Below are 14972 nucleotides of genomic sequence, written 5' to 3'. Positions count from 1 at the left end.
CCAGTCTGGCCAACATGGTGAAATCCCGTCTCTACTAAATATAAAAAATGAGCTGGGCGTGATGGCGGGTGCCTATAATCGCAGCTACTTGAGAGGCAGAGGCAAAAGAATCACTTGAATCTAGGAGGTGGAGGTTGCAGTGAGCCGAGATCACTCCACTGCACTCCAGCCTGGGCGACAAGAGTGAAACTCTGACTCAAAAAAAAGAATACAAAGAACATTCACAAACCCTCTTCGACCACAATAAATGGGGGGGGAAAAAAAAAAGACTATCCCACTAAAATCAGGGATAAAATAATAATGCCCACTAACTCCACTGTAATCTAAATTAACATTGTTTTGGAGGTACTGGCCCCTGCACTATGTCAATAAAAAAGCAGTTAGAGTCCCTAAAAATGGAAAGGAAGAGGTAAAACAATCTCTTTTGCCATTGTCAGGTTTTGGTTTTGGTTTTTCAGACGGAGGCTGGCTCTGTTGGCCAGGCTGGAGTACAGTGGCTCAATCTCAGCTTACTGCAACCTCTGCCTTCCAGGTTCAAACGATTTTCCTGCCTCAGCCTCCCAAGTAGTTGGGATTACAGGCGTGTGCCACCAAACCCAGCTGAATTTTTTGTATTTTTAGAAAAGACAGGGTTTTGCCACATTGGCCAAGCTGGTCTTGAATTCCTGGCCTCAAGTGATCTGCCCGCCTTGGCCTCCCAAAGTGCTTGCAATTACAAGTGTGAGACATTGCGCCGGGCCCAATGACAAGTTTTTATACCTGAAAATCCCTAGGGATCAAGGGAAAAATTCATACAAATAATGTGAGTATTCTGTAAAGCAGCAGGTTATAAAATGAATAACTACCATGAAAAACCACCATGCAATCTAGAAATGAAAAAACTGTCTTCATATATTCAAGAAAAACAGAGAATAAAATGAAAGAGAAGGCACCATTTATGACAGCAAAAAAAAAATCAAATACACAGATATAAATAAAGTTAACAAGAAACCTACCTGCGGAAACACCACAGTATTCCTAAAAGACACAAAATAGACTTGAACTTTGTTCAAGTTCAATAGACTTGAACAAAGATAAACCATGTTCTTTGATAGGAAGACTCAGTGTTATAAAGACGATGATGCTCATTAAATTAATTTTTAAGTTTAATACAATCCCAATAAAAATGCCATCAGGCTTTCTCTCCTGGAACTAGAGAAGCTGATTATAAAGATCACTTGGAGGAACAACAAGCAAAAATATATGGGAAAGCTCTAAAAAAGAATTCGATGGGCAGGGGAAGCTGGAACCATTAGAAATGAAATCATTCTAAATAGCCTAATTAAAACTGTGTGGTGCTGCTATTATGAACAGACCAATAGACTAATACAACGCAATACAAAATCAGAAAGAAACACAATTGCATAGACAAATGTAGCACATGATAAAGGCAGCATCTCCAATCGTTGGGTTTTTTCCATAAATTATGTTGAGATAAACAGGACAGCCATAGCCACACACACAAAAGTGGATCCAACTGGGTTCATTTTTCATACCTTATCTCAGGACAAATTTCAAATGAATTAGAGATTTAAATGAAAAAAATGAAACCATTAAAAAAAAAAAAACTACCAGCTGGGCACAGTGGCTCACATCTGTAATCCCAGTACTTTGGGAGGCCAAGGTGGGTGGATCACCTGAGGTCAGGAGTTTGAGATCAGCCTGACCAACATGGTGAAACCCCCGTCTCTACTAAAAATACAAAAATTAGCCGGATGTGGTGGCACGCACCTGTAGTCCCAGCTACTCGGGAGGCTGTAGTGAGAGAATCGCTTGAACCCGGGAGGTGAAGGCTGCAGTGAGTGGAGACTGTGTCACCGCACTCTAGTGTGGGCAACAGAGTGAGACTGTCTCAAGAAAAAAGAAAAAGAAAAAATAAACCATCACATAATCTGGGAATGAAAACAACCTTTCTTAACTATGACTCAAAATCTAGAAACAATAAAGAAAAGATTAATAAATCCGACTGCTAAAGAAAACAAACTTTGCATGGTAAAAGACAAATAATAAATAGGGGAAAGATATTTGCAACGTATACCATTAAGGGTTAATATTCCCTATGTGCAAAAGAAAGTTAATGGGCCTGAGACTGCAGTCTCTTAGAAAGTCCTGCTTGGAGGAATGGCCTTTAATTGGCATCTAGATCTTGGGGTTGGGAGGTTCCCATTATTCCCTAAATGCTAAAAGTAGTTCACTGCGCCTAGAGTGGCAAACAATGTGGTTTATGCCAATGCCTTGCTTTCCTTCTGGGACTCTGGAATTCTGACATGTGCTATGCATAGGGTGCCTCCATGACAAGCCCCCAGTGAAAATCTTGGGCCCTGAGTCTCTGAGGAGCTTCCCTGGTACAGAGTATTGCACACATGTTGTCACAGCCTGATGTTGGAGGAATTAAGTGCATCCTGCGTGGCTGCACTGGGTGAGGACTCGGGAAGCTTGCCCCAGTTTCCTCTAGGCTCCACCCCACGTCTCTTCCCTTGGCTGATTTGCTTTGTACATTTTCACTGTAGTCCTGATTCCTCCTAGCAAATCACTGGAACTGGGAGTGGTCTGCAGAACCCAAAAGACTCTAATACATGAAGAGCTTCTAAAAATAAAGAAGCAAAAGACCAAAACCCCAGAGAAAAGCTAGAGAAATGAAGAGACAGAAAAAATAAACCCAAGGATTATCATAATCATGAAAGTGGGTTGTTAAAATACGAAGTACAGGCCGGGCGCGGTGGCTCAAGCCTGTAATCCCAGCACTTTGGGAGGCCGAGACGGGCGGATCACGAGGTCAGGAGATCGAGACCATCCTAGCTAACATGGTGAAACCCCGTCTCTACTAAAAATACAAAAAACTAGCCGGGAGACGTGGCGGGCACCTGTAGTCCCAGCTACTCGGGAGGCTGAGGCAGGAGAATGGCGTGAACCCGGGAGGCGGAGCTTGCAGTGAGCCGAGATCGGGCCACTGCACTCCAGCCTGGGCGGCAGAGCGAGAATCTGTCTCAAAAAAAAAAAAAAAAAAAAAATACGAAGTACAGCCCTCTCTCATGCTCACAATCTCACCCGCTCTTACCCTTCCATCTTCCGCCACAGGATGACACAGCACGCAGAACCTCACCAGATGCTGGCACCATGCTCGGAGACTCTGCAGCCTCCAGAACTGTGAGCCAAATAAACTTTTTTTTTTCTTTTTTTAAGGTGTGCACTTTTACTGAACTGGTCTCAAGTCAGTGTACAGGTATGCCCTGGCTGCCTCCACACTACCACCCACTCCCAGGGAGACCAAAAGCCTTCATACGTCTCAAGTTGGGGACAAAAATGGGGACCATGATGGCTGATTATTCAAAATAAAACAAAAAGTATTCAGGTGAAGATTTTTAAAATTTTGCATTACATAATGTACATGAAAGCAATCCTGTCACCTCCCCTTTGTGGACTCAGGAGAGAACTGGGCCATTCTCTTGACAGAGAAGTGGGGTAGCTTTTGGGAGGGCGAGGGACTTCCCGTAACAATGTATCTCGCAATATTTGCAATGGCTATTTAAAAAAAAAAAAAAAAAGCCAGGTGCTCACGGCTGTAATCCCAGCTTTTTGGGAGGCCAAAGCAGGCAGATCACCTGAGGTCGGGAGTTCGAGACCAGCCTGACCAACATGAAGAAACCCCATCTCTATTAAAAATACAAAATTAGCTGGGCATAGTGGTGCATGCTCGTAATCCCAGCTACTTGGGAGGCTTAGGCAAGAGAATCACTTGAACCTGGGAGGCAGAGGTTGCAGTGAGCCAAGATCACGCCATTATACTCCAGCCTGAACAACAAAAGCAAAACTCTGTCTCCAAAAAAAAACAAAAACAAAAAAAAACCAAACAGGCCAGGGCAAGACCCAGTCTCAAAATAAAAATAAATAAGTAAAATAAAGAACAATGTAAAATCAAGCAATCGAGGTCCTCGGCCACACTGTAGAGCTTTGGGAGATGCTCACTCCAACTAACTGCTGTCACCTTCACCATCCTATTCTTTTCTTTACAAATCACCCAGTGTGTGGTATTCTGTTACAGCAACACAAAACAAAGACATTGAGATATCATTTCTCCTAGGCTGGTAATTTTACAAATCGGCAAAGGCTCTACTGGTGAGTCTATAAGACACAGGTATCTCACACATTACTGGTAAGAATGCACACTAATGAGTGGAATTTGACACTGCCTAGCAAAATTACATATGCATTTGCCCTTTGACCCAGAAATCCCATTTCTAAAAATGTAAACCACAGATACTCAGGCAAAAAATACAAAAAGATATCCTTGCCTTTTTTTTTTTTTTTTTTTTTTTTTTGAGATGGAGTCTCACTCTGTCGCCAGGCTGGAGTGCAGTGGAGAGATCTCGGCTCACTGCATCCTCCGCTTCCCAATTCAAGCAATTCTCCTGCCTCAGCCTCCCGAGTAGCTGGTACTACAGGCGCATGCCACCACGTCCAGATAATTTTTGTATTTTTAGTAGAGACGGGGTTTCATCTTGTTGGTTAGACTGGTCTCGAACTCCTGACCTCAGGTGATCCACCAGCCTCGGCCTCCCAAGTGCTGGGATTACAGGTGTGAGCCACTGGGCCCAGCCCCTTGCATTCTTTTGATAACAGCAGAATGCTCAAAAAACGAAGACATGTCTAAAGAACATAGAAGGCCAGGTGCAGTGCCTCACGCCTGTAATCCCAACACCTTGGGAGGCCGAGGTGGGCGGATCACCTGAGATCAAGAGTTCAAGACCAGCCTGGCCAACGTGGCAAAACCCCATCTCTACTAAAAATACAAAAAAACCAGCCATGCATGGTGGTGTACACCTATAATCCCAGCTACTCAGAGGGAGGCAGAGGTTGCAGTGAGCCGAAATCACACCACTGCACTCCAGCCTGGGCAACAGAGCGAGACTCCATTTCAAAAAATAAACGAAAAATAAAGAACATGGGAGCCAGCCTGAATGAGCTTCACTTGGCCAAATCTGGGACAATTTAAGTATCAAAACAAATCAAGGCAATAGATAATAACCCACTGATGACAATAAGGACGGCATAATGGATTATCACTCTTTGAACAGAACGACAACTAATACAATCAATAAACAAATGAGGACTATGGATAAGTTCTCCCTTAAGATAAAATGTTAACTAATAAATGGAGACAGAATAATAGAGTTTAAAAATCACCATTTTGCAATCATCACCATAATAAGCAATTCAGGCAAGAATCACAGTGGGCCAGGCACAGTGGCTTACACCTGTAATCACAGCACTTTGGGAGGACAAGGTGGGTGAATCACTTGAGATCAGGAGTTCAAGACCAGCCTGGCAACATGGTGAAACCCCATCTCTACTAAAAATACAAAAAGTTAGCCAGGGATGGTGGTTCATGCCTGTAATCCCAGCTACTTAGGAGGCTGAAGCAGGAGAATCGCTTGAACCCAGGAGACAGAGGTTGCAGTTAGCAGAGATTGTACCACTGCACTCCAGCCTGGGAAAGAGAACAAGATTCCGTCTTTAAAAAAAAAAAACAAAAAAAAATAGTCACCAATGGATGCTTAAAACTAATGGATGAAAGTTTAAGAATACTTACATAAAATACTTCCCCACAAATGACTTTCTTTTTTTTTGAGACAGAGTCTCACTCTGTTGCCCAGGCTGTAATACAGTGGCCCGATCTCAGCTCACTGCAACCTCCACTTCCCAGGTTCAAGCAATTCTCCTGTCTCAGCCTCCTAAGTAGCTGGGACTACAGGCGTACACCACCAGGCCCAGCTAATTTTTGTATTTTTAGTAGAGACGGGGTTTCACCATGTTGGCCAGGCTGATCTCAAACTCCTGACCTCAGGTGATCCACCACCTTGGCCTCCCAAAGTGCTCGGATTACAGGCATGAGCCACTGCGCCCAGCCAAATGACTTCTTAATTACAAAGGAAAACAGTAACTGAACAGTGAAGAAACCTCGTGGACATCACCCTCTCCAAACGATCCAAGTGGACCTCATCAAGAGTGAGGCAAGTCCCTATCTTAAGCCTTTTGATGGCATTCACTAAGAAGGATCAGCAGGACTTCTGTGACAGTCCTGACAAATGTGCCTAGCCTGTATCATCACAGAGAAAGACTAGGTAACAACTGGCTATCAAAAATGTCAACATCTTGAAAGACAAAAAAAGGCTAAGGAATTATTCCAGATTAAATTAGACTTAAAAGACATGACAACCACCAGATGCAACGTATGACGCTAGATGGGGAGGTCTTTTATGGGTGATATTCCATACAATACAAGAATCTGTACTGTATATAGGATACTACTTGTACGTATGTTAAATTTTCTGATTTTGATGATTAGTATGTGATTCTAGAAGAGAAAATGTGTCCTCAGAAAGTAGCCATTGAAGTATTTTGATATAAAAGGAAGTGATGTCTGCAACTTACTCTCAAAACAGTGCAGGAAAGTAATAATAATATGGATGGACATACAGACTGTGACAAAGCAAATGTTAACAGTTGGTAAAACTGGAAGAAGAGTATACAGTAGTTTTTTGTTCTCTTCCAGCTTTCGGTAGATTTGAAATTATTTCAAAGTAAGTTGAAAAATGTAAAAGACTTCATTTAAAAAGTTTGGCTCAGAGAAGTGAGACTGGAGTTGTGAAATATTCTCTGAGAACTATGCAGCCTAGTCATCCCTTTAAATAGATGAAGCTTTATTTTTGGATTCGGCAGATCCTTTGTCCATATTATCCTGGCCCCCAGCACACCAGTGCTCACTCAGTTAGTCTCGGAGTTTACCAGAGGAGGATTCAAGGATACTGGGATGAAATTTATTTATAAAAAATACTGTTTATCACACTGTCGAAAAAATCATTAGTGCCCACTATGTATAGCTCAACATTGTTTTTACAATTTAGTACTACAAAAAAGGCTTTTTTCACCCAAGAAACAGATACTTCTCTTGATTTCTGATGACAGAAATTACATAACTATGACTCTTATGATGTTGTTGGATAGGAAGACTAAGCTCAAATGTGCGGACCAACTTCAGCAGCCACTGGGCTAAAGCTCAGGGTGACTTCCTAGGTCCGTTCTTTTCCTTTGGCTTGGTTATTTTTGAATTTGAATCTGAATTTTACCATTTTTTTTTCCTATTTTGAGGCAAAACTGAAGCCAAAAATCATTTTAGCTCTCTGGGAAATACAAGATGTGCTCAAGCTGGAAAATTCGGGCTCTTTCAGGCTCCTTCTGGCCATACACTGGCTGTGGGGAATTCATACGGGGACTCCCTGCCACCGTTTCTAAATCTTGACACCAACTTCTGAAGCATGACTTTGGGCCACAAAACAACGATCTATAGAAGCTGAATCTCCAAGTGAGCCAAGCTACATTAATCACTTACCTCAAAAGGTCAAAACTGAGCATGACATTTTGGGTATTTATAGCAAGAGAGATGAGTAAGGTCCATGACTTACTAATATGAAAGGGATGACAACTCTGTGAGCATTATTTTATTGCTACTATCAAGAAATCCTTTATACTTCAATAGTTCTGCAAGACCAAAAATACAAAGCAAAAATCTCACATGCAAATATGGAAATGAAAAATACTTTCACCTGCTGGTTTCATTCTTGACACAACCAGACCTGAGGGGACATGAGGTGAACCCACCGGGGTGGGGGGAGGGCATGAGTTAAGAGGAGTTGTAGTATCAACAACGCTGACTTTGTCTTGTTAAGTTTTAGGTAGAAAAGCAAGTTCTAAAATAAACAGCTACAAAGGTTGATATGATGTGTATTTCAAAAAGAACTCATACAAGCAAAGAGGCAGATTTTTCCAGTCCATAACCACTTCTGGTCGCTTCAGCAGCAAAAAGGAAGAAACTACCAGTAGGAGACGGACTGTAGCAAATTAAAGACGGCACCCCCACAAGGTTGTCAAGGAAACCAAACCGAGTGCATTTTTCTACAGAAAAGAATCAAGGGTAAGGTGAACATGCCGTGGAATATTCTGTGGCAAAAATGATTAAAAACCCTTCTTGAAAAAAATCTCTAAGAGACCAAATTTACATCCAGGCTATTTTACTAAGCACTACATCCATAACGCAAGCAGGCAAGCTTGTATTCCCAAACTACCAGCTACATGGATTCAGCAATCAGCTTACTACAACCAGCTAACTTGGGTCACCGATATTTCAGGGCATTTCCTAAGATCTATCTTTAATAGCTTAACGGCATCGAAGTGGTCACACTCAAAAAGTTAAAAACAAAACCCTGTACCACAATTCCACACACATGCTTTCCCAAATTTAGGGTGTTTTTCAAAATGGAGTCTTTTTAAACACATCATTTTTCAGCGAAAAGGCAAATCTATGCAAACCAAAGCGAGAGCTTGGCCTGAGTGTGCCATTTCTTACTGGAAAAGCGCAGGGAGGGCAGTAAAAAGGGTGTCAAGTTGGGAGATCGATGCAATTCTCTCCACAAGTAGGTGGTAAAGAATCCTCAGCCAGGAGGAATGACACGCACACGCGGGCACAGAACGAGGGCCAGTGCTGAGAACGCTGGAAGGCAGGGACACCGTTCGCTAGGAGGTGAGTGACGTTAAAGGATCTGCAGTGATCTGTGCCTCACGCTGGCGAATATTCCTAGGAGGGAAGATCCCGCCCTCCCGGTGCCCCTCAGGGTGTCCACCCCGGCGGCGGCCGGAGCCGGGCTGCGGGTCCAGGGACCCGGCCACGTGGGCGGGGGAGGCGAGGAGCGCCGGGCTAGCTCAGAGTGGGCACCGCGTCCTCCCCTCCGTGCTTTTCCTCTTGTGGCCCTTCCCGGCGGGGAAGAGGGGGTTTTAAGACGTCAGAGCAAGGCTTGGAGGGAAGCGGCGGCCGGCGCCCCACCTGCCCAGGTAGGTGGTCGCGGTGCTCAAGCCCGGGGCGACGGACACAGCTCGACCTCCAGGTCAGGTGGACGCCGGGGGCCGGGACCGGGGCCGCGGAGGAGCGGGGGTGGGCGCCAAGCGGCTCTTACCCGGTGCCACAGTCCACCACGCAGGGAGGCAGGGAGCCCGCCATGCTCGGGACGCGCGGCGCTCGGCCCCGCCGGCCCCCCGGGAGCGCCCCGCCGCTGTCCGCTCCGCCGCCCGCTCGCCCTGCGCGCCGCGTCTCCCGCGAGCCTCCGCAGCGCCGCCGCCAGGAGCCCGGATGCTCGGCGGCCGACACGTGACGTCACTCCCCCGGTTGGCCAATCAGAACGCGCGCGTGCCCCGCCCCCTCCCCTGGCGCGCCATCTTTAGTGCTGGCAGCGAGGCTTCTTGGCCCCACACGTCCAACGTTGCTGCTGGAGAGATTGGGGTTTATTTTTAACTGACTTACATGAACGTGACCCCATTTCCGAGGCCTGGCGCCTTTCTCATCCTGTAAGTCTTCGCTCGAATGTCACCTTGCGAGGGACGTTGTTCCTGATCACCCTGACTAGGTCCCCCACCGGTACTGTATCCTCTGTCTCAACAATCTGTTGGTTTCATTCCTAACCCTTAAAGCAAAGTGTTTATATTTTTATATTTATGTATTTGTAATCTGTCTCCCCTACTGGACTATCAGATCTTCTAGGATAGGGCTTGAGTCTGTCTTAATAACTATTGATGAGCAGCAGGTGCTTAGCACAGTTATTTGGTGTGTATGAGGAAGTGCCCAAATGTTTGTTGAGACTGAGTAACCTTCCCCATATAGCAAAAAAAAAAAAAAAAAAAAAAATTAGTTGGAATTGTCCGGGCGCGGTGGCTCACGCCTGTAATCCCAGCACTTTGGGAGGCTGAGGAGGGCGGATCACAAGGTCAGTAGTTCCAGACCAGCCTGGCCAACATGGTGAAACCCCTTCTCTACTAAAAAGACAGAAATTAGCCAAGGGTGGTGGCAGGCGCCTGTAATCCCAGCTGCTCGGGAGGCTGAGGCAGGAGAATCGCTTGGACCTGGGAGGCGGAGGTTGCAGTGAGCCAAGATCGTGCCATTGCACTCCAGCCTGAGCAACAGGGCGAGAGTCCATCTCAAAAAAACAAACCAAAAAAAAAATTAGTTGGAATTATTATACTTAACACTGCCTAAATTTTTCTCAGAAGAAAAATCTGCAAAACAAATGCTTGGACAGCCTTAAGGAATGAATGACCTTAGACTGAGTAAACCACACCAAGATCACTCCTGGAAAATGTTTTCAAGTGTCAAAGATGGGATGATTGCCCAAAAGTTCTTACTGAAACCAAAGAAGGCAAACACCACCTATTATATTATCAAGTTACTGAAAGCCCCACTCGCCACTTGCTTCCTGCTTCTTGCCTGATCATAAATTCTTGATACTAATTTTTTAGGAGCTTTCTGGAAACATGTCGTTTTTTTGTTTTGTTTTTTGAAACAAGTCTCACTCTGTTGCCCAGGCTGGAGTGCAGTGGTGCAATCTCTGCTCACTGCAACCTCCGCCTCCCAGGTTCAAGCAACTCTCCTGTCTCAGCCTCCCGAGTAGCTGGGATTACAGGTGCCCACTACCATTCCCGGTTAATTTTTTGTATTTTTAGTAAAGACAGGGTTTCATCATGCTGGCCAGGCTGGTCTCGAACTCCTGACCTCGTGATCTGCCTGCCTCGGCCTCCCAAAGTACTGGGATTACAGACATGAGCCACCACGCCCAGCTGAGACATGTTGTTTTTACAGGTACTTAAAGCATTGTGCTTTTTACCTAGAAGTAATAGATATGTTGACCACTCCTAGGTGACCCATTATCATTTCTTTTTTTTAACTCATAAGTACTCATTAAGGCCCAGACCTAGAGAATGTTCAGGAGAACTGAAGAGAGAAGTAAATGGGAGGAAAATAAAAGGGAGTAAGTGTGGAGGAATACCAGTTTAGGAGCCCAAAGCTGGGGTCAAAGATTGGCTGGCTTGCTTTCTGTTTTGCCGAAGCCCTGCCTTGCTCCCTTTTCTTTTTCTTTTCTTTTCTTTTTTGCTTGTTTCTTAGAGATAGGGTCTCACTCTGTTGCCCAGGCTGGAGGGCAACGACTGTTCACAGGCACAATCCCACTACTGATCTGCACGAGAGTTCTGATCTGCTCCATCTCTGACCTGGGCCAGTTCACCCTTCCTTAGGCAACCTGGTGGTTCACTGCTCCTGGGAGGGCGCCATATTGATGCCAAACTTAGTGCAGATCCGTCATTCTGGGTGGCACAGAACTCCTGGGCTCAAGGGACCCTTCCACCTCAGCCTCCCGAATATCTGGGACTACAGGCAAGTGCCACTGCTCCCAGTCCAACTCCTATTTTTTCCATGGTCCTGGCCTAAACATAGATTAATTCTAAATTACAGACTGTTGACACTGCCCTGTCTTTTATTTTATTCACTTAACAGTCATATCAAGCGCCTGCTGTGAGTCAGGCTTTGTGTTAGACTGAGCATGCAGCAGTAAACAGGATGTTCAGAGTCTCTGCCTGCCAGAGTCCACTGGGAGACAGCAACAGGAAACAGGCAATTACAATACCGTGTAGTCAATGCGAAGACAGGGCAAGTCCAGGGTGCCCAGCAAGCCACAGAGGGGCTGACTTGGGAATCAGTAGAGACTTCTCAAAGCAATGGTATTGAAGCTGAAACCCAGAAGGTGGGCAGAGAGCAGCCAGGTGGAGGAGACTGTAGGGTGGAAGAATGTTTCTGGGATGGAAAACATGTACAAAGCCCAGGAAGAAAGACCTCAAGGCTTGTATAGGACCCAGCTACTACACCAGGGAAGAAGCATTTATAGGAATTTGGTACTGACTAGTAATAAAGGGTGTGCGTGTTCAGGGAGCATCTTCTCTGCATAGGACTTACTGGGATTGATGGTTATGGTCAGCAGCTGGTAGAAAACAAAAGCTTTCCTGACCTCAGTGATTTCCTCTAGAAACCACTAACCCTTGATATATCAAAGATGTTTTGTAGGCAGATATCAGAAAACCTAACTACAAGTGGCACGAGGAAAGAGCAAATTTGTTATCTCACACAATAGGAAATCCAGTGACTCCAGGATAATCTGTCCACTCGATGGCATCATCATGGGCCTGTTCGTTCAGCTCTGCCAGGGCCCTGCATGTTGACGCTTGTCCTCAGCTTATCACGTGCAGTTTTGAGATGGCTGCAGCCACTCCATGCACCAAAATCATGATGGACAAAAACAGTGGAAGAAATGCCCCATCGTGATGCCCTTTCTCAGAGGAAGTGGGAGGAAATGTTTCCAGACGTTCCCAGCTGCTTTTCTTCTTGTGTCATTAATCAGCTCTTTTTCTGTTCTTTTTCTGGGGTGGCCATGACAAAGAACAACAAACTGGGTGACTTCAACAAGAGATACTGATGCTGTCACAGTTCTGGAGGCCAGAAGGCCAAATCCAAGTGTCAGCAAAGCCATGTTCTCTGGAAGACTGTGGGGGAGGATCTGTTCCATGTCTTTCTCCCAGCTTCGGAGGGCTCCTGGCAACCCTTGGCATTCCTTGGCTTGCAGGCGCATCACTCCAGTCTCTGCCTCCATCATCACGTAGCCTTCTCCCACTGTCTGCATCTTCACATGGCATTCTCCTTAAAGGACACCAGTCATATTGGATTAGTGCCCACCCAAATGACCTCATCTCAACTTAACTACATTTGCAAATATCCTGTTTCCAGATATCACATTCACCAGTGCCAACGGTTAGGATTTCAGCACGTTCTGTAGGAGACACACTTCAACCCACAATTCCAACCTACGCCAAAAGCAGTCACTGGATGGTTTATTCATGTTCATAGATATGCAGCATTGCCAGCATCAAATGGTGTTTATCATAAGTTCCTTTGAAAGTGGTGCTGGGATGACGCAGGACTCAGAATGGTAGTTATGAAATAGTCACCTCTGATATACTGAATTCACTTAGATTACTGAAGAAGACCACCTTGGGCTGGAGAGGGGCCTCATCTCCTCTGAAATATGTGGCTGCCAATACCTGACTGAAATCGGGTTTGATCAATGAGAAGAGGAACGGCCATCGTGTGAAGACACAGCACTGTCTTGTGAGAACAAAAGAAGGCGGCTGTCTGCGAGCCAAGAGGAGAGGCCTCACCAGAACCCAACTCTGCTGGCATGCTGATCTCAGACTTCTAGCCTCCAGAACTGTGAAAAGATAAATTTCTATTGTTTAAGCCACCCCGTCAATGGTATTTTGTCATGTCAGCCTGAACAGTCTAAGACAATTTTCTGTATATTCTTCTGTGTTATTCTTAGATTGTATACTCCTATACATCAGAAACTAATTGCATCCGTTTTGACAGTACCTAAGGCAAAACACCCGCAGAGGTATAAACCTCCTATTCTATAAGAAACACTTCACCGGGTGTGGTGGCTCACACCTGTAATCTCAGCACTTTGGGAGGCCAAGGCAGGTGGATCACCTGAGGTCGGGAGATCGAGACCATCCTGGCTAACACAGTGAAACCCCATCTCTACTAAAAATACAAAATTAGCCAAGCGTGGTGGCACCTATCACCAGCTACTTAGGAGGCCGAGGCAGGAGAATCACTTGAACCCAGCAGGTGGAGGTTGCAGTGAGCTGAGATCGCGCCATTGCACTCCAGCCTGGGCAACAAGAGCAAAACTCTGTCTCAAAAAAAAAAAGCACTTCAAGTACTATCTTTATTAATTATATTGCTAAAGAGGTTTGCCCTCTCCAATATACTTTTAAAAATCCCTGCTACTAAATGCATATTAACCTAGGAACCTTTTCTCTGAGTAGCTCAGCCTGCTTTCTGATTTGTGCCTTAAATTCAACTTGTCATGAGAGAAGTGTTTTAGTTGGCTTTTGTCAGCAGGAAGAAGCATCTCTTTATTGTGCTTCTACGTAACAATGGCCTCCTACTCCACCTGCTGCCAATAGTCAGAAACATGGAAACCAGAACACCTCCCATATACAATTCAGCATCTCCTCTAGCAGACGATGTGACCATTTCATAACTATGATCCCAAGTACTGCCTTAGATCCACATCACTCTCAAATGAACTTGTAATAAACACCATTTGATTCTGGCAATGCCGTATATTTATGCATATCAAGACAGCTTAAGAACAAAATAATCAGGGCTTAGAGATTGTCTATCTAATGGGATTTAGTACATGAGTCCCCAGACAATGGGATCTTAATGTCCTGCATTTAAGTATTTAAGTAGTTGTGCTGGGCCAAGAAGGAAAAAGAACACAAAAACTAAAGGCTGTCTTCAAAACCTGCCCACCCAGCAGCTCTGCGAATCTTAAATCTCAGAGCTGTAGGCAAGAGCAAGCTGTGTGTTCCCTGTTGCCATGAGGATGCAAACGAGAAAGGAGTACCAAAAAAATTAGAACCCCGTTCCTTTGAAAGTAGCTGGCATTCTCCTTTAAGAGGAAGGGCCTGTCACTGAACTCAATGGACCTCGCTGATGTCTTGGCAACAGCAGGAGAAAATGGTCCAAGCAAGAGTTGATTGGCCGGAGTGTGTTGAGTGTGTTCAGAGAGTTAATAACAGACCCCAAACCACAAGTCTTAAGATAATTACCTAGAGAACTGAATGTGTTCAGACCAACTCTGCTATGTTTTGTCTCTGCCAAGGGCAGTTACTCAGACTGTGACCCTCCATGCCCCCTTCTCTTCTTGCTTCCCTCCTATACCACTCAGCTGCCAAGCCCTGGTCATTCAACCCCACCGCTTCCCTTGTGTCTCTGTCCCCTACTTTTCATTCCAACTGTCGTTCTTGCTCAACTGCTCAATAGCCTCCCACTAGCCACCCTGTCTCCAGGCTTTTGTCTCTCCAAGACATCTTTCAGGAAAATTGCACTGCTATGAGGAACATCATGACAGAATTCCAAAATGTATGTATTAGGTCAATCTTCTTTCCCTAAAACCATCAGTGATGTGTTTTTCTTATGGAATTTGATCCAAACCTTT

The 14972-nt window shown here is 45.1% G+C and overlaps 1 protein-coding gene across 1 annotated transcript in view; it reads right to left on the bottom strand.

The window, feature by feature from the left end:
* Nucleotides 1–9233, bottom strand: part of ACTR3B (actin related protein 3B) — a 69523-nt gene extending 60290 nt beyond the window's left edge. The window contains exon 1 of the mRNA XM_026447011.1: nt 9048–9233. Coding sequence (XP_026302796.1) covers nt 9048–9091 — 44 coding nt within the window. The 5' untranslated portion in view covers nt 9092–9233. The remainder of the gene's footprint in view (nt 1–9047) is intronic.
* Nucleotides 9234–14972: the final 5739 nt, after the last annotated feature.

This window comes from Piliocolobus tephrosceles, chromosome 8, assembly GCF_002776525.5.
Source record: "Piliocolobus tephrosceles isolate RC106 chromosome 8, ASM277652v3, whole genome shotgun sequence".
NCBI lineage: Eukaryota > Metazoa > Chordata > Mammalia > Primates > Cercopithecidae > Piliocolobus > Piliocolobus tephrosceles.
Note: the sequence above shows the minus strand (reverse complement) of the source record. Positions and strands in the feature narration are given on the sequence as shown.